The sequence below is a fragment of the Amyelois transitella genome, chromosome 16, assembly GCF_032362555.1.
Source record: "Amyelois transitella isolate CPQ chromosome 16, ilAmyTran1.1, whole genome shotgun sequence".
Classification (NCBI taxonomy): Eukaryota; Metazoa; Arthropoda; class Insecta; order Lepidoptera; family Pyralidae; genus Amyelois; species Amyelois transitella.
In genome coordinates this window covers 9,813,485-9,835,674 of record NC_083519.1, presented here as the reverse complement: position 1 = coordinate 9,835,674, position 22,190 = coordinate 9,813,485, and the positions used below count along the sequence as shown (strand labels likewise).

The following is a 22,190-nucleotide window of genomic DNA, read 5'->3' as shown; positions in this document are numbered from 1 at the left end:
GTCACTTTATCTTAACCCACCAAGGCACCAAGAAATTTAGGCATATTTAAACAGGATTTTGGGTTAGTATTTTAGCCCACTCATAATGATTTAATAGGGCTAAGAGGATACCTCCCTTAGTATAGATAAGCGTGAAAACAAAAATACTTTGAGCAAACAACCAAGCCAAGAATGATATAAACAGAAGTGAAGTTAGGTGTGTTTTTGTAGAAGTGTATAATGAAGTTAGGAATATAAGTACCTACTATATATGGAAAACAGAGAAAGTAAACCTAAACAATACATCGCTTTAAAACTAAAAGACAATGTAAGTATCAAACTCAATTTATTGTAATAATTAAAGTTCATAATTGTACCAAAATAATTTAAATTAAAGAGGCATTATAGGCAAAATAAGTAGAAGGTAGGTACTAACATGAATAAAATTTAATACATTTTATAGGTTATAATTATGTTTACCAATTTTAAGACAGATAAAATATAGGTATGTAGGAAGTACCTACGAGACAGTAAAGTAGTAAAATTTCATTGACCTTTCCAGAGATTATTGTTCTTCCGTTATATTAAGTTCTTATTAGGTAGAAGTAGAACTGTTATTATAGTAAAGTTCATTACTCTTGGTCTCAACTCAAAGTTTTATTAGTCTGTTTCTAAATAGAAACCTTCTTTAAATTAATATATATTAGAAAAACCGTAAAATAACACTGAGCAGGTTTTTGTCTTTTTTATATGGTTATGAATAAGATGATTAATGATCACGCTTACCCGTGATAAAGATTAATTTGGACGGTGAAAATTATATTTCCCTCGTTTTGTTTTCGTGAATTTCTTTCATTGGTCAGTCAGTTAAAATAGGTAGGTAAATATAAATATAAACGGGACAAATAACCACAAACTAAATAGAGATATCTACCTATATTGATTGCGTAAGCCTCGAAGCAAGTTCGAGACTTGTGTTACAAGATAGGTACTTAATAACACAACGATACTATATTTTATAATAAATACTTATAGATAGATAAACATCCAAGACCCAGGCCAATCAGAAAATATTCTTTTCTTATCATGCCCTGGCCGGGATTCGAACCTAAGACCTCCGATATAACAGACAAGCGTACTACCACTGCGCCAAAGAGGTAGGTAGTAGGTACCTATGTATGTATGATGTGTTTTTGTAAATTTAATTCTAGACGTGGCCTTCGATTAGATTTTTGTAAATATTGGCACTGTCTACGTCGTAAAACAGACTTAAAAATAGCTTTAAATACATTCATTAAAAAAATTAGATTACATATGTGACTACAATAATTCCTTCCAGCCTGTTTTACCATGTCAATACTTTACAAAGCTGACGCCAGCCCCCCAGCTAGGACAGTGATGATGGTGGTAGATCTCCTGGGGGTACAAGTGGAACAGCGGGACCTGAATCCAGTGCTCCATATTTTGCTCAAATCGGAACGTTCATAAGAATTGACAAGTTTACCTAATCAACGATGTAGGCCTTGAAATATAAGCGGGAAATTCTCAATCTAATTTATTTATTTAAAACTAGCTGTGCCCGCTACTCCGTCCGCGTGGAATAGTTATTTTGGGCATCATTGAAGCCCTCAAAGGTGGTAATTTTCCCCGTTTTTTTTTCCACATTTTCCATTATTTCTTCGCTACTAATAGTTGCAGCGTGATGTTATGTAGCCTAAAGCCTTCCTCGATAAATGGTCTATTCAACACAAAATTTCTTTTTCGTTTTTTCATTGATTTTTTCAATTCGAACAAGTTGTTCATAAGATTAGCGCGTTCAAACAAACAAACTCTTCAGATTTATAATATAAGGAACGAAGAAATAATGCAAAATGTGAAAAAAACGGGAATAATTATTCATCCTTGAGGGCTTAAATGATGCCCAAAATAACTATTCCACGCGGATAAAGTCACGAGCACAGCTAGTTTAAAATAAAAATGTAAAAAATTAAGGCTAAATAAAAAATCATCAACAAATATTGCCATTTAGCATACGTAATAAACGTAGGTACCTTCCCACCTAAACGGCAACATGGCGCCCGACTCCCGCCATAAATCCCGGCTAATCCTTCTTACTGTGATTTATTCCGGGACAAATAACTTTACAGAAAAACCCGATGCGCACTATCCCGATCCTGGACGAGGGGGAATTCACCCTGGCCGACAGGTAAATCATAAATAAATAAATAAATATATACAGGACAAATTACACTGATTGAGTTAGCCTCGAAGTAAGTTCGAGACTTGTGTTACGAGATACTAACTCAACAATACTACATTTTATAATAAATACTTATATAGATAAACATCCAAGACCCAGGCCAATCAGAAAAGTTCTTTTCTCATCATGCCCTGGCCGGGATTCGAACCCGGGACCTCCGGTGACACAGACAAGCGTACTACCGCTGCGCCACAAAAGCCGTCATAAAGGATGACGCGGCCAACAGTTATGAAACATTTATTATGTTTTATTATGCCATTACTGTTAAACCAAATATGACAAACCCTTGTAACCTACCTGCTACCTTGTACCGGTAGATTTTTGGTAAGTTTTGTGTTTGGAAAATTGCTTAAGCCATTCTATAGATCATGAGGCTTTCTTTAGTTTAAATAGTTTAATTACGTTAAAAGCATTTCAATAATATTATAAAGCCATACGGCTGAACGTGGTCTTACGCTCTTTGCAAGACTGTTGGCTCTGTCTACCCAGCAAGGGATATAGACGTGACTATATGTATGTAAGTATGTACAGGTAAGGTAATACTAATAATAGAAACACATTTAGATAAAACTTCACAATATCTTAGTTACATACCATAAATTATTCAGTAAAAGAAACATAATATATCCTACTAATATTATAAATGCGAAAGTTTGTGAATATGTCAGGATGACAGTATGGATGTTTATAACTTTTTTCGCGCAAAAACTACTGAACCGATTACGATGAAATTTTATATGTAGGTAGCTGAAGACCCAGAATAACATATAGGCTAGATACTTTTTGTCCCGGAGTTCCCGCGGGATTGATAGGGTTTCCATGCGGACGAAGTCGCGGGCGGCCTCAGTGCTTAGTATAATTTACTGACGAGAAGAACGTTATATACGGTTGCAACTTACTTTGAGGCTAACTCAATCTGTGTAATTTGTCCCGTACTTATATATTTATACTAGCTGTGCCCGCGACTTCGTCCGCGTGGAATAGTTATTTTGGGCATCATTGAAGCCCTCAAGGACGAATAATGTTCCCCGTTTTTTTTTTTACATTTTGCATTATTTCTTTTCTCTTTATAGTTGCAGCGTGATTTTATATAGCCTAAAGCCTTCCTCGATGAATGGTTTGTTCGACGCAAAAATATTTTTTCAATTCGAACCAGTAGTAGTTCCTTAGATAAGCGCGTTCAAACAAACAAACTCTTCAGCTTTATAATATTAGTATAGATTTAACTTGTGAAAAAGAAAATTTACCTACCAGGCCTACCTGCGAAGGTTCTTTTATTTTTTTCAGCCACGCTATTGCCCTGTACCTCATTACTAAATACGGGAAACCGGAACACTCTTATTTGTACCCTGACGACATCAGAACGAGAGCTAGAATCCATCAAATTATGTTTATCGGAGTTCTATTTCCAAGACTTAGAGCTGTTATGGTAATTATGTAATATATATTATATGTAAACAATACAAATCATTATATCTATACTAATATTATAAATGCGAAAGTTTGTATGTCAGTATGGATGTTTGTTACTATTTCATGCAAAAACGACTGAATTGATTACGATGAAATTTGGTATGTGCTGGCTGAAGACCCAGAATAACATATAGGCTACTTTTTATCCCGGAGTTCCCGCGGGAATGATTCCACGCGGACGAATAGTGGGCGGCCTTTAGTGTAACTATAAACATACTTATACCTTCTGATGAAAACACAAGTAGGTTCTTATAGTGTGTTGAAAATAAGTAAGTAGATCAATAATTGTTCCGTGTAGTTCCCGGCACAAATAAAAGAATAGAACCACTCAATTTCCAATGGGTGTCGTAAAAGCCGAATAAGGGATAGGCTTATAAACTTGGGATGATTCTTTTAGGCGACGGGCTAGCAATAGCAACCTGTCACTATATGAATCTCAATTCTATCATTAAGCCAAACAGCTGAACGTGGCCTTTCAGTCTTTTAAAGGCTGTTGCTGTACCCCGCAAGGGATATTGACGTAATTATATATATGTATGTAGATCTATTAATTTCTCATTGACATAGGAGCTATTTTGTATGTTCTCAAACTGTGTGGTTTCTGGCCATCTAGATATTCATCCAATAATTATTTTTTTCGTGACAAATACGTATCTACCTACGTCTAATATTTACAATTAACATAGGAATGCGAATATAATTAAGTATGTCCGTCGGGTCAAAAGTACCCGAAACCGCCGAGCTTGCATGAAGAGAGTTATGAATGTGGATGAAGCAAAGGAAATATGCAGAGATCGTGGCAAGTGGAAAGAGGTAGTCTCTGCCTACCCCTCCAGGAAAGAGGCGTGATTTTATGTATGTATGTCCGTCTCCGTCTGTTACCCACCTACAAAATTACCAAGCCATTTTTCACATCTTATTGTTTGTGGATGATATGTACTGGAAATACGTGACCTTTTTTGGGTTTTAATAAAGAATAATGAAGTATGCAATGAGCGATAAAGTAATTTTATGTTCTACACGCCAGCTTGCGCATACAAGATAAGGGTGCTGATGTCACTGGAAAGTTCCTGGTTCTGTCCAAAAATTCCATATATAATTTAATAAATGCGAATAACTGACTGTCTGTCACACTTCTATTATTTTTATTATAGGGACGGGAAAAAGTAAGTTGAACACGAGTTAAGCGTGGCGGGAAAGCTAGTTTACTATGCTTATTTTAAGCCTATAACCTATATAATTATGTATAAGTATAGGTTATGTGTCAAACTACCCACTTCTTAGCAAAGACCTCATAATTTCTCTAATAGTCTCGATTCAAGACTTCCTCTTAATAAAAAGTATTTATTTATTTAATTAAACTTCATTACACAAAACACAAATGTATAGCACAATTGGCGGGGACTCAATGTTAAAAGCATTCTGTACCAGTCAACCATTGGGACTGACAGAGAACGTTACCTTTTTTTTAAATTTTTAAATTTTCAGGCTCCTACATACAGCGGGAAACTGGGCGAGCTGTCAAACCGTATGATTGTCAACATAGTGGACGCTTACACTATGCTTGAGGAGTATTTAGCCAGCAGTTCTTTCTTAACCGGCAATTCTATGACGGTGGCCGACTTGAGCGTGCTTACTACCGTCTCCTCGCTGAACGGGCTACACCCGATTGATGGAAGAAAGTGAGTGGGTGCTTGATAAAATGTAGAATGGAATTTGCACTGAATTAAGTAGAAAATGAACACTTCACATGATTCAGATGCGTCAGTCTCCACAGATTACGGATAGTTTAAACTTTTTTTATATATGAAGGTATTATTTTAAAATATTGTTGGTTATCTCGGATTCTGAACTAAAATCGCATAATTTTGACACTGCACTGCTTTGTGCAAGATAAGTAGGTACATAGGTAACAGTTGGCAAAGCATAAACGCGTTAAAAATTATAAGGCTATATATTTACATCAGCTCCAGTGTCTATCAAAAATTTACATGAATGGAGTGAACCTTCAAACCTTTACTTTTAGTATTAATTTTTTAAACATACCTGTGACTTACGTGGGCTATTAATCTGCACATATTCTGCCGTATTTTGAGCAGTTTTGACCTGAAACGTTTATTTCAGATTCCCCAAACTAACAAAATGGCTGAACACAATGAATGACATGGACGTTTGCAGAAGAATCAACGCTCCCGGGAGTGAGTTGCACGTCATGGGACTAAAGGCTCTGATGACAAATTACAAATCCAATCAGAAGTCAAAACTTTAGCATAAATTAATTTTTTTTTTCTCAACGCATCGAGGTGAAGTTTCAAATATATTTTTTTTTTTCTAAAAACACTTTTGTGACACACACACACACTAAAAAATATCTGTCTATCTAATGGGTGTTATCTTCCTAATAAGAAGCTGTATTTTCACCAATCTTAGAAACAAAATAAAAATCGATACAGTCAAAGACTGGAAATGAAGATTTTGTTCTCACAAGCTTTAGAGTAGGAAGTAAGCGTAATGCATTGATTGATATATTAGATTATATTAATCATTATTATTTATAATAGCGATAGAATTTCGCGCGATAAAAACAGGATCGCGCGTGCAAGTTGTATTTTCAAAACTGAGCTAAGTTCACCAAATTCCCAAACTAAATACAAACACAGTTAAGAATCACAGGTTTTTTATTCAATAACTAAAAAGAAATGCAAAGATTTTTCCAACTTTACACTCTGTAACGTCTAGACATGGGGCTACCATAATGTGGATAACTTGACAAATTAATGATTACAAAAACGTTACACATTTATATCTCGTCACAATCACTAGTGTTCTTTCAAACGGACTTTTTATATCGCTGTCCTTGTCATACTGTTGGGTGGAGACAGGGACAAAATATAGTAGAAATTATATATGAACAGGACTCCATATCTACTGAAGCATAAAATTACTTAAGTCATCAGTATATTCTATATGTGATGTATTTAAAATTTATCGAAGACAATGAGTTATTAGAGAAAACCTTTTTAAAATAAATAATACGATCTTTACAATACAGTGTTGATTCAGCTGAACGAGACCTTGGTCTCAGAGACTATTGGCTCTGTCTACCTCGAAAGGGGAAAAGAAAAGGTATAAGTATTAGGCACGATATAGACGTGACTTTATGTTTGTATATTTATAACGCTACTCTCAATTTCAACTTGATTTATGAACGGTCATATCGGCTTGCACAAATTTCTATTTCACATAAAATACGCACACAACATTTTTTGGCATAATTATCGTTTCGCATACGTTTACACATTTCAAACTTTATACGAACCGATGATTATGCCAACCAATTCGATTGAATCCAATTTGTGCATCGTCCCTCAATTAAAAACTTAAAAAAAAAAAACAAGACAGAAATTTAAAAAGTCCGTTTGACAGAGCATTAATAATAATAGTTTAAACATTTCCTATAAGTCTTATACAGTCTCTCGAACAGCCACTATAGCACTTAACATTTACATTTACAGTTCTCAGTCATACTATACACAAGTACAAGGGCGAAACTGTAATCCATGGAATTTAGTCGAAGATCACGCAACTTGTGGCTTGGTGCTCGGCAACTTGCTGCCCGGATGCGCGGGCGCCGGTTGCACGTAAGTCTTGCAGTAGCGAAGGGGCATTAGCCGTCTTCTTTGGGCGGTGTGAACCAGCCTGGATGAGAAAAAAGAAACTGAGTTAGAACATCACAATTGTATGAACGAACAAAAAAAAATACAAAATACGTCAAGTGAGTTCACTGCGCTGAAAACTCACGGACTTATGCATTTATTTCATAAATAAGTCTCTAGTGCACCTCCTCTAACTACATACATATGGTCACGTCTGTATCCCTTGTGTGGTAGACAGAGCCAACAGTCTTGAAAAGACTGATAGACCAGTTTCAGCTATTTGGCTTAATGACAGAATTGAGATTCAGATCACTACTGCACTGACGCTTAGGAAGCGGCAGTAAATTTAAAGTAATTTATTTGACGTCAACCAAACCAATGTTGTGAAAACAAAACATATGAAAATTATTAAGTGATTCGAAGTGTTCCATAATAATTAATAAAAATTTTAAATTTCGAATATGTATAATAACTACATAACAACAACAACAGTACCGTTCTTCTCGTGTATCTGCACGAGGCACTTGAAGCTCTGCTGCGCGCGCGCCAGGCTGTACTGCGACTGCGACACCACCTGCCGGGGGTACAGATACTTGTTTATTTATATCACATTCACAACATTTCCAATTTCCAATATATTTTTTAATAATTTTACATAAATACTTACATTACATACATATAATTACGTCTATATCACTTGCGAGGTAGACAGAGCCAACAGCTTTGAAGAAGACTGATGGGCCACGTTCAGCTGTTTGACTGACTCTAAACTACTTTATCAGTAGATAATAGTGATAGGTTACCAGGAGGACAACACAAGTTTTTAAAGCCCTCAGTCACCTTTTACGGCATCCGGCCGGAATTCAAACTCGGGATCAACTGTGTCACAGACACAAACGCACTACGTCTACGCCACACTTTAGTATACCAAACTTTCCGAACCCAAAGAGACCAAATGTCCAGGAGACCAAGGCCTTAGAATGCCATACTTTTTTTTACATCGAAGGATAAATCCTTTTTACGGACAACCCCTCAGGTCTTCACCCGGGAGAGCGTGGGACTCCCGGCACCTAATATACCAGTCTACCTAATATGCCAGTCTACCTAATATGCCAGTCTACCTAATATGCCAGTCTACCTAATATGCCAGTCTACCTAATATGCCAGTCTACCTAATATGCCAGTCTACCTAATATGCCAGTCTACCTAATATGCCAGTCTACCTAATATGCCAGTCTACCTAATATGCCAGTCTACCTAATATACCAGTCTACCTAATATACCAGTCTACCTAATATACCAGTCTACCTAATATACCAGTCTACCTAATATACCAGTCTACCTAATATACCAGTCTACCTAATATACCAGTCTACCTAATATACCAGTCTACCTAATATACCAGTCTACCTAATATACCAGTCTACCTAATATACCAGTCTACCTAATATACCAGTCTACCTAATATACCAGTCTACCTAATATGCCAGTCTACCTAATATGCCAGTCTACCTAATATACCAGTCTACCTAATATACCAGTCTACCTAATATGCCAGTCTACCTAATATGCCAGTCTACCTAATATGCCAGTCTACCTAATATGCCAGTCTACCTAATATGCCAGTCTACCTAATATGCCAGTCTACCTAATATGCCAGTCTACCTAATATGCCAGTCTACCTAATATGCCAGTCTACCTAATATGCCAGTCTACCTAATATGCCAGTCTACCTAATATGCCAGTCTACCTAATATGCCAGTCTACCTAATATGCCAGTCTACCTAATATGCCAGTCTACCTAATATGCCAGTCTACCTAATATGCCAGTCTACCTAATATGCCAGTCTACCTAATATGCCAGTCTACCTAATATGCCAGTCTACCTAATATGCCAGTCTACCTAATATGCCAGTCTACCTAATATGCCAGTCTACCTAATATGCCAGTCTACCTAATATGCCAGTCTACCTAATATGCCACGATACTTCCCGGTTGCCCGGCGAGAATGTTAATGGTAGAAAATGGTAGAAACCTTAGTGGCTCCGAACTGTATGCGAGCTTTGCCCTTGACGAGCGTGGCCGCTATTTGCATGATGACGGCCTCCACGGTGTAGGCCGAGGACCAGCCCTGCTTCGTCAGCAGCTCCATGCAGATGGCGCCGCCAACTAGCACGTAGCCGCCTGGAATTCGATAAGATGATAAATAAAATTAAAAAAAAATAAAAAAAAAAAATCATTTATTTCAGACAATTGAGTCCATACAAATACAAATAAATTATGTCGAAAATAATCGAAAATAAATAAATGTATATATACATACATACATATGGTCACGTCTATATCCCTTGCGGGGTAGACAGAGCCGACAGTCTTGGAAAGACTGAATGGCCACGTTCAGCTGTTTGGCTTTAAGATAGAATTGGTGATTCAAACAGTGACGGGTTGCTAGCCGATCGCCTAAAAGAAGAATCCCAAGTTTATAAGCCTATCAATTAGTCGCCTTTTACGACATCCATGGGAACGAGATGGAGTGGTCCTATTCTTTTTTTGTATTGGTGCCGGGAACCACACGGCATTCAATTCGATAATGATAAATAAATAAATTATTGAGATCGTGGGCAAGTGGAAAGAGGTAGTCTCTGCCTGCCCCTCCGGGAAAGAGGCGTGATTTTGTGTATGTATGTATGTGTGTATAAATGTATGCCTGCCGTGTGGTTCCCGGCACCAATACAAAAAAAAGAATAGGACCACACTCCATCACGTTCCCATGGATGTCGTAAAAGGCGACTCAGGGATAGGCTTATAAAATTGCGATCCTTTTTTTTAGGCGATGGGCTAGCAACCTGTCACTATTTGAATCTCGATTCTATCATTGAGCCAAATAGCTGAACGTGGCTAGTCTGTTCAAGACTGTTGGCTCTGTCTACCCCGCAAGGGATAAAGACGTGACCATATCCCTTAGTCACCTTTTACGACATTCATGGGAAAGCGATGGAATGGTCCTATTCTTTTTTGTATTGGTGCCGGGAACCACACTTAAGAACTTAATCTTGAAATAGCTCCAAACAGACATAACGTTCGGTCGCGGTTCACCAGAATCATCAACGTAAAACACTACTGACCGGAGATGATGGGGTAGACCACCCTCACGAAAGGAGGTTCGAACGGGTACGTCTCCTTGAACATGATGTTGAGCAGAATGGCGTCCTTGCCCTCCTTCTCCTTCAGCAGCAGCAGGTCGCTGTGCAGCGGGCTGTCCGGGTCCACGGAGCGCAGCCGGATGTTCCACTCGTACAGCGAGTCGTTCACCAGCTCTGCCGATGTTGTAATGTGTACCAATACATACATGTGTGTATGTACATAGATATTATCGCGAAATCGTTACCACTCTATATTGTAATGTGAACCAATACATACACACATATGTACATAAATAATAAATAAATATATACGGGACGGGACAAATTACACTGATTGAGTTAGCCTCGAAGTAAGTTCGAAACTTGTGTTACGAGATACTAACTCAATGATAATGTATTGTATAATAAATACTTATATAGATAAACATCCAAGACGCAGGCCAATAAGAAAAAGTTCTTTTCTCATCATGCCCTGGCCGAGATTCGAACCCGGGACCACCGGTGTCACAGACAAGCGTACTACCGCTGAGCCACAGAGGCCGTTTATTATACATAGATATTATCGCGAAATCGTTACCACTCTATATTGTGAAGTGAACCAATACATACACACATACATAGATATTATCGCGACTTTATCCCTTGCGGAGTAGATAGAGCCAACAGTCTTGTATAGGCGGATAGACCACGCTCAGCTGTTTGGATTAATGATAGAATTGAGATTCAAATACTGACAGGCTGCTAGCCCATCGCCTAAAAGAGGAATCTCAAATTTATAAGCCTATCCCTTAGTCGCCTTTTACGACATCTTTGTGGGAGCGAGATGGATATTGGTGCCGGAAACCACACGGCAATCATTAACCAATAATAGCGATTAATCTATGTCGACATCCCAAATGTCAAACGCTACAGCGCGAATGCAAAACCGTGCAAAGATTTCACGGATTGGAGCATGAATACAACATCGTGTGTCGCGAGATACCCCAGGCGTCTCAACAGCCTACAGAAATATATTTATTCAAAATTATTATTTTTTAAATAGATAAATCATGAAGAGCTACTAAACACACAAACAAATGTATAAAAAAAAACCTATATATTTTATTGGGATATTCTACACAACGTTAACAATACCAAGAAGGAAAACACATTAAAGATCAAATCACATATAAAAAAAAAGAATAGTAAAAAGAAAAAAGTATACATTTTCCAAAAAAAAAAATGATAATAAATTAATCGTTTATCTTAGCAATATTACTCACCAATAGAGTACATGTTATTCTTGAAAGAATGAGAACGATATATGTCTCTAAGTTCCTTCATGAGTCTGTCTGTTGCCTGGAGACTTCCGGATACACTGCCCGAGAGGTAGTCCTGTCTCTGGTTTTGTCTGAGTCGCTCTAGCGTTGCTAAATGTTCGGTTTCCATGTCGTCCTGAAAGGTTACATGCAGACTGTTGTTATACATACATATGGGCACGTCTATATCCTTTGCAGGGTAGACAGAGCCAAGTCTTGAAAAGACTGATAGGCCATGTTCAGCTATTTGGCTTAATGATAGAATTGAATTTCAAATAGTGACAGGTTTCTAGTCAATCGCCTAAAGAAGAATCCCAAGTTTGTAAGCCTACCCCTTAGTCGCCTTTTATGACATACATGGGAGCGAGATGGGAGTGGTTCTATTCTTTTTTCTATTGTTGCTGGTAACCACACAGATCTTTGTGATTTATTACTAGTAATACATACATATTACATACATACATAAAATCACGCCTCTTTCCTGGAGGGGTAGGCAGAGACTACCTCATTAATAGTAATATTTACTATTAAAGACGAATATTGTAGTAAGCTTGTCTGTGACACCATAGGTCCTGGGTTCGAATCCCGGCCAGGGCATCATGAGAAAAGAACTTTTTCTGATTGGCCTGGGTCTTGGATGTTAATCTATATAAGTATTTATTACAAAATATAGTATCGTTGAGTTAGTATCTCGTAACACAAGTCTCGAACTTACTTCGAGGCTAACTCAATCAGTGTAATTTGTCCCGTATATATTTATTTATTTACTTTTACTACATCCAAGGGAGCGAGATGGGAGTGGTTCTATTCCTTTTAGTGGTGCCGGGAACCACACGGCAACGGCAAAAAAATCTTATAAATTCACAATATCGGAGCAAAAAGGCCAACAATAATAACAATACATCTACAACCCTGTCATATTTCCACATCTGCCGTGGTACAACTAAAATGCCGTTATCTGACATCAGGATTATCACCAGTAGAATAAGAAAAAAAAAATCCCTTTCGATCTGTATACGTATACGACTTTTTGATACTACCTTTAAGTCATAAACATGCGTTCTCATTGATGAATGGCATCAGTTCAAACCGGATTTTTTTCGATCTATATTATGTATACGACTTTTTGATACTACCTTTAAGTCATAAACATGCGTTCTCATTGATGAATGGCATCAGTTCAAACCGGATTTTTTTCGATCTATATTATGTATACGACTTTTTGATACTACCTTTAAGTCATAAACATGCGTTCTCATTGATGAATGGCATCAGTTCCAAATTTTAAACCGCATTTTACTTAAAACAAGGCAGATAACCGCATTTCAGTTACACCAGAGCGGACATGGTCACCGACCTTGTTGCCGCGCGCGGCGTCGTCCACCATCTCCAGCGGCAGGTCGTCCTCGGCGTCCGACTCGTCGTCGTCGGCCGCCATCTCCTCGTCCTCCTCCGTGCCCGACTCCGCGCCGTTCGACGTCACGCTGCCCACTCTGCCGGTGACAGACCACCACATTGCCATTCAACATTACCGAGTGCACAAAGTTAACCCTTCGAACGCCATCAACACTTTTAAGCGCGTAGAAACTCGGCCGAGACGCCAATGATACTACATACATACATACGGTCATGTCTATATCCCTTGCGGGGTAGACAGAGCCAATAGTCTTGAAAAGACTTAATGGCCACGTTCAGCTATTTGGCTTAATGATAGAATTGAGATTCATATAGTGACAGGTTGCTAGCCCGTCGCCTAAAAAAGGATCCCAAGTTTGTAAGCCTTTCCCTTAGTCGCCTTTTACGACATCCATGGGAAAGAGATGGAGTGGTCCCATTCTTTTTTGTATTGGTGCCGGGAACCACACGGCACAATCTCATATAAATATATTAATCTGAACAATGTATTCTCTCGTCCACATTCTATTCTAAGTTTAATTGATATTGTGAGGTTGACGTTGTTTAAGAAAATGCTGCAGCGCCGTTCGTTACCGCTTCTTCTGCACTGACGCCTTGGAAGCGGCAGTAAACTTAGTTTTAAGTAATTTATTTGACGTCAACCAATATTGTTAAACCATACGTTTTGTCAATTATTATGCGATACGAAGTATCCTATAATAATGAATATAAAATTTTGAATTTGATTCAACGAGTGCACACTGTTAATTAACACCTTTAGGCGCGTAGAAACTCGGCCGAGACGCCAACGATACTTTAAGTTGTAAAAACCTTTTTTTTTTATCAGGCCAAATTTTTTGTCTGTCAAGCTAATTCATAGCGCAAATAGAATGTATGGCTATGAATTAGATAGAGAAAAAATTTGGCCGCGGCGTTGTGGACACGAATGACAATTTTACTTGCGGCGGCGTTCAAAAGGATAATACAATAGAATACATTTATTTTCAAAATTGTATACAATGTATCACTTATTGACGGTTACATAACTTTAATGTAATCTATACTAATATTATAAAGCTGAAGGGCTTGTTTATTTGTTTGAACGCGCTAATCTCAGGAACTAATGGTTTGAATTGAAAAATTCTACCTTTACCTTATTATTTATACCTTTTGAAAATACACATTAAATCTTATAATTATAATGCAAACTCATCATTAAAACAATTGTGGAGTTCACATACAAGTACCACAGAGATTACTACGCGTCGCGACGCCGCGCTCTGTGCTGCGTGCCCCCCACCACCGCGCGAGTTACACTGTGACGCGTATTAGGTGTGAAATTAATTAATATTGTATAAATTCATGTAAATTTTGTAAAATAAATCATTCTCATTACACATCTTTCTACTGGTATTTCATTTTGAGTAGTCCAAGCTCACAACAATTGGTGACCCCGACGTGATGTGGAGTTCACATACAAGCACCAACAATTGGTGACCCCGATTCAAAAAAAAAAGAAAAATATTCAAGAAAATGGAAAGAAAGGAAGAATATGCTGACGCGTCCGCCTCTCCGGAAGCAGTTGCAAGGGAAGTCTCCACCATTTCTCTTCAGTCAAGAATACCATCATTTTGGCGAGCACAACCGAAACTGTGGTTTGCACAATTTGAGGCCGTGGTATCATCATACAAGACCAGTGAAGATCAGAAATATAATCTCGTTATCGCCGTATTAGAAAGAACAGACATCGAGCAAGTGAGCGATATCATCTGCAATCCCCCATCTGCTGGAAAATATCAGGCTCTGAAGAAGAGATTGTTGTCGGTGTACGAGGAATCAGAGTCCAAACAATTTCAAAAGCTGTTAGGAGGATTAGAACTGGGAGAACAGAAGCCTTCACAACTTCTTCGTGTTATGCGAGATTTATCCGGAACAAAAGTCGCTGATGATGCCCTGAAAGTTCTGTGGATGGGACATTTACCGTCACAAGTACGAGCCGTGCTGTCTGTCAGCACAGAATCCTCGCTCGACACCATGGCCACGATGGCAGACAAAATGATGGAGCACACAGAACAAACCGTAGCAGAAATTCGACAGGATGCAACCCCTGGAAGCAGCAGCGGAGCACAAAACAATTTGCAATTTCAAGTATTAAGCAAACAAATAGAAAAGCTTACACTCGAGATTGCCGCTCTCAAGGAAGATCGATCCAGATTTCGTGGTCGTCAGCCCTTTAGAAACCCCCGTCGAAACAAATCGTCAACAAGATCGAAGTCGAGAAATGGAAGAAAACCAGGTGACCCAGAATGGGAGTGCTCCTACCACTATCGTTTCGGTGATAGGGCCAGAAAATGCCAGTCACCCTGCGCTCGACGACGGTCGGAAAACTAGAAGCAACATCGACGGTGGCGGGCGTTGGTGTTATTAAAGGGAGTAACCGCCTCTGCATCAGGGAGCTGAACACAAAGGAGCGTTTTCTCGTTGACACCGGCGCAGACATATCTGTATTAGCAGCAAGAAACAGAAAACAAACTCCGAGCAACACCTACAAACTGTACGCAGCGAACAATACGCCGATACGAACCTACGGAGAGAAAACTATAGATCTCAACATAGGACTTCGTCGCACATACAGATGGACTTTCATCGTTGCCGACGTACAGACATCTATACTGGGGGCAGATTTTTTACGAAATCACAAGTTACTCGTCGATCTACATCAAAAGAAACTCATAGACAGCGTCACCGATTTGAAGATAGAAGTCATAGAAACAACAAGTGATCAGCCGTCAGTATACATCATAGACAAAAATCACATATATCAAGATATCTTAAAAAAATATCCCGATGTACTACGCCCGATGTCATTGAGAGAACCAACAAAACATAGCGTTACACATCACATCGAAACCACCGGCCCCCCACTCTTCGCCCGGCCTCGACCCCTACCACCCGACAAGTACAAAGCAGCCAAGATGGAGTTCGAGAAAATGATGGAGATGGGTATTTGCCAACCGTCCAAAAGTCCATGGGCAAGTCCATTGCACGTCGTCACTAAGAAAAATGGCTCACTTCGTGTTTGTGGAGACTACAGAAGACTTAACGCCGTGACTGTACCCGACCGTTATCCCATACCAAGAATTCAAGACTTCACATACAGATTGCACAATAAGAAAATATTTACGAAATTGGACTTGAAAATGGCATACTATTGGATCCCAATCAAAGATGAAGATAAAGCAAAGACAGCCATAATTACACCGTTTGGACTCTTCGAATTTAATTGCATGACGTTTGGTCTACGAAACTCAAGCCAAACATTCCAAAGATTCATGCACGAGGTACTGCGAGGCTTGGATGACATCGTATATTCATTCATCGACGATTTATTAATATTTTCAAATACTCCGGATGACCACAAAAAGCACATAGAACAAGTCCTGGAACGCCTAAGTAAATATGGAGTATCGTTAAATATCGAGAAATGTGAATTCGGAAGAAACAAAATTGAATTCCTCGGTTATCAAGTCTCAGTGGAGGGGATAACACCGACCGATGAACGCACGCGCGCCATCTCTAACTATCCGAAGCCAAACACTGTGCAAGATCTCAGAAGATTTCTCGGCATGGTCAACTTCTATCGTGACTGCCTACCTCATCAAGCTGAACATCAATATGAACTGAACAAGTACTTGCATAACGCCAAGAAAAACGATAAGACGCCGATAATATGGACAATTGAAGCAGAAACAGCTTTCGATACATGCCGACAAAGCATTCTCGAAGCCACCACATTATCGCATCCAATGCCCGGTGCACCGTTATCATTGATGACCGACGCATCTGACTGCAGTTTGGGCGCAGTGCTACAACAGAAAAAAAAAGATGCATGGAAACCACTCGCATTTTTCTCAAAGGCTATGAGCGAAACGCAACGGCGATACAGCGTGTACGATCGCGAATTACTAGCTATGTACACCGCTGTCAAACACCTACGTCGACTTATAGAGGGGAGTGAAATAACTATTTACACCGATCACAAGCCGCTAGTAAACGCCTTAACAAGACCGCCGAGCAGCAGTGACACACCGAGAAGAGAGAGACAACTCCATTATATTAGCCAGTTTTGTACAAAAATCAAATTCATACATGGAGAGAGAAACCAAGCTGCAGATGCCATGTCACGTATAGAAGAAATAGAATTGCTCACATGGATAGATTACGAAAAATTATCACAAGAACAGAGAAAAGATGTCACCCTGCAAGATTTGAGAAAACATCCAAAGTTAACCTTTGCCGACAAAATTTTTGCAGGCGTCACTCAACCTATCACATGCGAAACATCGACGGGAAAAAATCGACTTTATCTACCGAAAGCTTTTCGTTACGCTGCTTTCAAAGCGCAACACGAATTAAGCCATCCAGGAATACGCACATCGAGAAGAATAATGACTTCAAAATATTTTTGGCCGTCGATAAACAAGGACGTCGGAACATGGGCCAAATCCTGCATTGGGTGTCAGCGTGCGAAAATTCATAGACACGTAGTCAGTCCCTTGGGCGAGTTTTCACCGGCAAGAAGATTTGAACATATACATACAGACATCGTTGGACCTCTGCCGATCTCGCAAGGTTACCGCTATCTCGTGACGATAATCGATCGCAATACAAACTGGATGGAAGCTATACCGGTCAAAGAGATCACCGCCAATATTGTTGCTCAAGCTGTCTACGAAGGATGGATATCGAGATTTGGATGTCCCATAAGAATCACCACGGACCAAGGCCGACAGTTCGAGTCATCTTTATTCAATGCACTAATGAAGAAATGTGGTATAAGGCGCATAAGAACTACAGCTTATCATCCTCAAGCTAATGGAAAAGTGGAAAGATTCCATCGCACATTGAAGGCGGCATTGATGGCCAGAGACGCAATTTCAAAGTGGAAAGAAGATTTACCCACAGTTTTGCTTGGCTTACGCACTGCACTTCGTGATGACAACACTAGTCCTGCACTGATGACTTATGGTTCTACGCTACGAGTCCCGTTCGATTTCTTTGTACCTACGAAGTCAAAGAATGAAGACGCCGAATTCATCCGTCAGTTTACAGAGACAATGTCAACATTCACACCTGTACAGAGAAAAATCGCATCGAGCAAGAATCTCTTTGTATATAAGGAATTGTCAAATTGCAGTCATGTATTCGTTCGCAATGACACCGTAAGAAGCCCGTTAACAGCGCCATATGACGGCCCATACAAAGTGATTGAGCGACACAGCAAACATTTTAAGATTGAATTGCCTCTACGAGCATCCAACATATCCATAGATCGACTCAAACCGGCGCACATAATCAATCTAGACGACAACATAGCAGCGAACGCGCAACAGAGCCATCCCCACTCTTCGGAACCCGCACCCGCGGCAAACACAGGTCCGCGCGCGCCGTCGGTTCACACACCGAGTGCGCCAAAACCACGCATTGTCATGAACAAGCCAAGAACACAGGAGACATTAACTAATTCGAAGACATCAAGATATGGAAGAAAAATCAAACCTAGTGTACGCTTCGCTTGAAGGGGGATAATGTGGAGTTCACATACAAGTACCACAGAGATTACTACGCGTCGCGACGCCGCGCTTTGTGCTGCGTGCCCCCCACCACCGCGCGAGTTACACTGTGACGCGTATTAGGTGTGAAATTAATTAATATTGTATAAATTCATGTAAATTTTGTAAAATAAATCATTCTCATTACACATCTTTCTACTGGTATTTCATTTTGAGTAGTCCAAGCTCACAACACAATCAATGGGAGTAATATGATAAATACATACACAGATACTTTAATAGTCACGTCTACATGCCTTGAGGGGTAGACAGAGCTTACAGTCATGAAAAGACTGAAAAATAGAATAGAGATTCAAATAGTGATCAGGTTGAATGACACTAAGAAAATGATCTGATTTTATAAAAAAAAGTGCCAAACTGTTAGGTTCCTCTCTCAGGTTACATCAACTTACCTTTGATGTGGTGCGGGGTGGACGGGTAGTGACAGTGAGTCCAGGTCAGGTGGCTCCGGAACACCATGCAATTTGCACAGTTCTCTCAAAAGGATACCAACCTGAAATTGCAAATGTTATTCATTAATGTTATTTTAAACTTACATGCGGTTACGTGGTGAATAGGACCACTCCATATCTTCCTCATGGATGTCGTAAAAAGCGATTAAGGGTAAGACTTATAAAATTTAGTTAGCAGCCTGTCACCATTTGAATCACGATTCGATCATTGAACCATTGGTAAATAGGTATCTTTTCACACAGACATGAAAACAGGAGGTTAAAAATAACATATTATCATTTTTATATCCCTTGCGGAGTAGACAGATCCGACAGCCATAAAAAGCTGTATGGCTCAATGAAGGAATTGAAATTCAAATAGTGACAGGTTGCTAGCCCATCACCTACAAGAAACCCAAGTTTATTAGCTATTCCCTAAGGCGCCTGTTACGACACCCACAGGAAAAATCAAAGAGAAGAAGTGGTTCTATTCTTTTTTCTATTGTTGATGGTAACCACACAGCTCTTTGCGATTTATAACTAGTAAAATTTACAAGTAAAGACCAATGCTGTTAATACATTTTTGATTTTTCTTCTCAAATGTTAGCTTTAAGTTTGCAAAATTAAAAATTCATAAATAAAAATCTTCTGCCTTTTTCACGGAGCGTTAAACTGCGATTACATGTTTTCACTTGCCACGATCCCCGCATACTTCTTCTGCTTCATCCACATTCATAACTCTTTTCATGCAAGCTCAAAAGTTGTCACTCTCATGATATATCGAGGCTTACAAAGACTTGCTTACCTGATTTATAACATGATTATCTCTTCCCTGTGTGTTACTGAGGATCTGGACAGCGTTTGTCACGATTGGATCCTCGCTGTCTGCAAACCACACCGGCGGTGTGGTGGGGTATGTCTCCTGTCAATAAATAACATTGTTTTAGGGATTTGCAGTAGTTTTGCTTGCCTATCATACATATAATCACATCTATATCTCTTGCAGGAAAGACAGAGTTAAGTCTTGAAAAGACTAACAGCCCACATTCAGCTGTATTGGTCAATGATGGAATTGAGATTTAAATACAGACAGGTGGCATTTAATATTTCAGTGTGTGTGCGATTAAGCTTATATATGTATAATTACAGAAGTAGCATTGGCACATGGTCTTAAATCCTGGATATTTCTGTTCCACTGGGAGTTTTACAAAATCCTCTCTCAGTGCACCCCTAGGCCACGTTAGTAACCTTTATGTTAAATTTAAAACTTCCATACCCAGAGGTGTAAATAAGTAAGAGATCATTTCAACTAACTCACTGGAATCACAAAGAATTTTAGTTTGATGTGAGTTTACCTATGTGCCATATAACAAAGTTAATAGACAATTTTGAATCAATATTGATAATACTAATGACAAACTATTACACTGTCTGCAGGCTTATCTCATAAACATTGTCCCAGTTTGGACACTAATACATAAACACCTATAGAAATGTAAATAATATAGGTATTGCTGTTTGATATCAATGAAATACTAGGTTATAAATACATTAATAGCCCCTTTATCAGTCATTATAAATAGAAGTCCTGGTAGTTTCACTTTGAGGAAATGTTGTGTTTTAAACTTATTTGTGATAGAAACCTGTGATAGTTGTTTGGAAGATCAGTTTTGTTTCCTCATTAAGTTAACAAATTAATCATGGAATAAATGACACATCATAGTGATTATTCAGAGAATAATACAAAAATTAAACAGAAATTATTAATGTTTTCTTCAAATCGTGATTAATTTGTTTACATTACACAGACAGATTAAACATTGATAGTAAACAATAATCAGCTGTAAAGTACATCATACAAATTGATATCTACTTTAACTATCACTCTTAGAAGTCAGATATCCAACAAAAAACACGAAAATTGGTTTCAATAAGACATCAAAATGGTAAAAAGCAGGTAGAAAGGATGACTAAGTGCCTTTGTCCCCAAAACGAGAGTTTTTACCGTTACTCAAACGAAATAATGTTACTCTTGACTAACCTAGCATCTGAAATTACTTAACGCTGTGTACATCGAACCCAAAATGATCGATATAACACGTAGCGAGCCACTATGCCAAGTTCAATTAACGATAACAAACGACTTTATAATGCTTAACACAGCTGCGTATGTCATTTTTATAGAAAACTTATTCAAAACACTACTGTAGGCCCCATAATCAACAATTCTTTACCGAACACGCAACTTTTTCAGCTCTCTTCATCAAAACTGGTATTACTTCCGTAAACCCATTGTTGACAGCCCTGCCCTCATAAACAACTACCCTTTGTCCTACCTTTGGATAATCAATAAACACACCCGTGTAATCAAACGTGTTCTTAAAACTCACATTATCAAAAGTAAATGATACTCACGGTAATATTTGCATGTATTTCATATTTCTTTCCACTTCTGCCAACGAATCTGCAGGTCAGTTCGTCGACACTAGCAGACATTATCTGAAACCGTTCATGGCTTTTTGGAAACACTTGTTCTAATGTCTTGATTTCTAACTTAAGTGTATTTAAGCAAGCCATTAGTCTGGCGTAACACTAATTCTAAACTAAATAACTAAGATCCACGATAAAATACATAGGAATAATTTTTACGTTCACTCCACGACCAAGCAAAATGGCGGAACGCAATGGCAGAAATAATTATTTCAATTTATTGACGTGAGAGGGCGCCAGAATGTCATAATAAATAACTTTTTAATATTGGTCAGGCTCATATATAAACAAATCTTAGACGAAGTTTTAAAGCCAATTATAAGAAGTAACTTCAGATTTAAAAATATTACTTCAAGTATTCTAAACATGTATTATAAAGAAAGAAAGTAAGAAATTGGTTTTATTTGGCACAAAATATGAAGAATACATTAC

The 22,190-nt window shown here is 38.6% G+C and overlaps 2 protein-coding genes across 2 annotated transcripts; one reads left to right on the top strand and one right to left on the bottom strand.

Moving 5' to 3' along the window:
* Positions 1–250: 250 nt before the first annotated feature.
* LOC106129066 (glutathione S-transferase 1) lies at positions 251–6,818 on the top strand. Its single transcript, XM_013327506.2, has 5 exons — positions 251–307; positions 2,127–2,185; positions 3,527–3,668; positions 5,201–5,394; positions 5,837–6,818. The coding sequence occupies exons 1-5, from the start codon at positions 251–253 to the stop codon at positions 5,979–5,981; spliced, it is 597 nt and encodes a 198-aa protein (XP_013182960.1). The 3' UTR covers positions 5,982–6,818.
* On the bottom strand, positions 6,373–21,970 carry LOC106129095 (ubiquitin-conjugating enzyme E2 Q2). Its single transcript, XM_013327560.2, has 9 exons — positions 21,684–21,970; positions 20,074–20,190; positions 19,230–19,330; positions 13,167–13,302; positions 11,774–11,945; positions 10,494–10,685; positions 9,404–9,552; positions 7,864–7,942; positions 6,373–7,411 (listed from the first exon to the last, which is right to left on the bottom strand). The coding sequence occupies exons 1-9, from the start codon at positions 21,843–21,845 to the stop codon at positions 7,380–7,382; spliced, it is 1,140 nt and encodes a 379-aa protein (XP_013183014.1). The 5' UTR covers positions 21,846–21,970; the 3' UTR covers positions 6,373–7,379.
* Between the last annotated feature and the right edge of the window lie 220 nt (positions 21,971–22,190).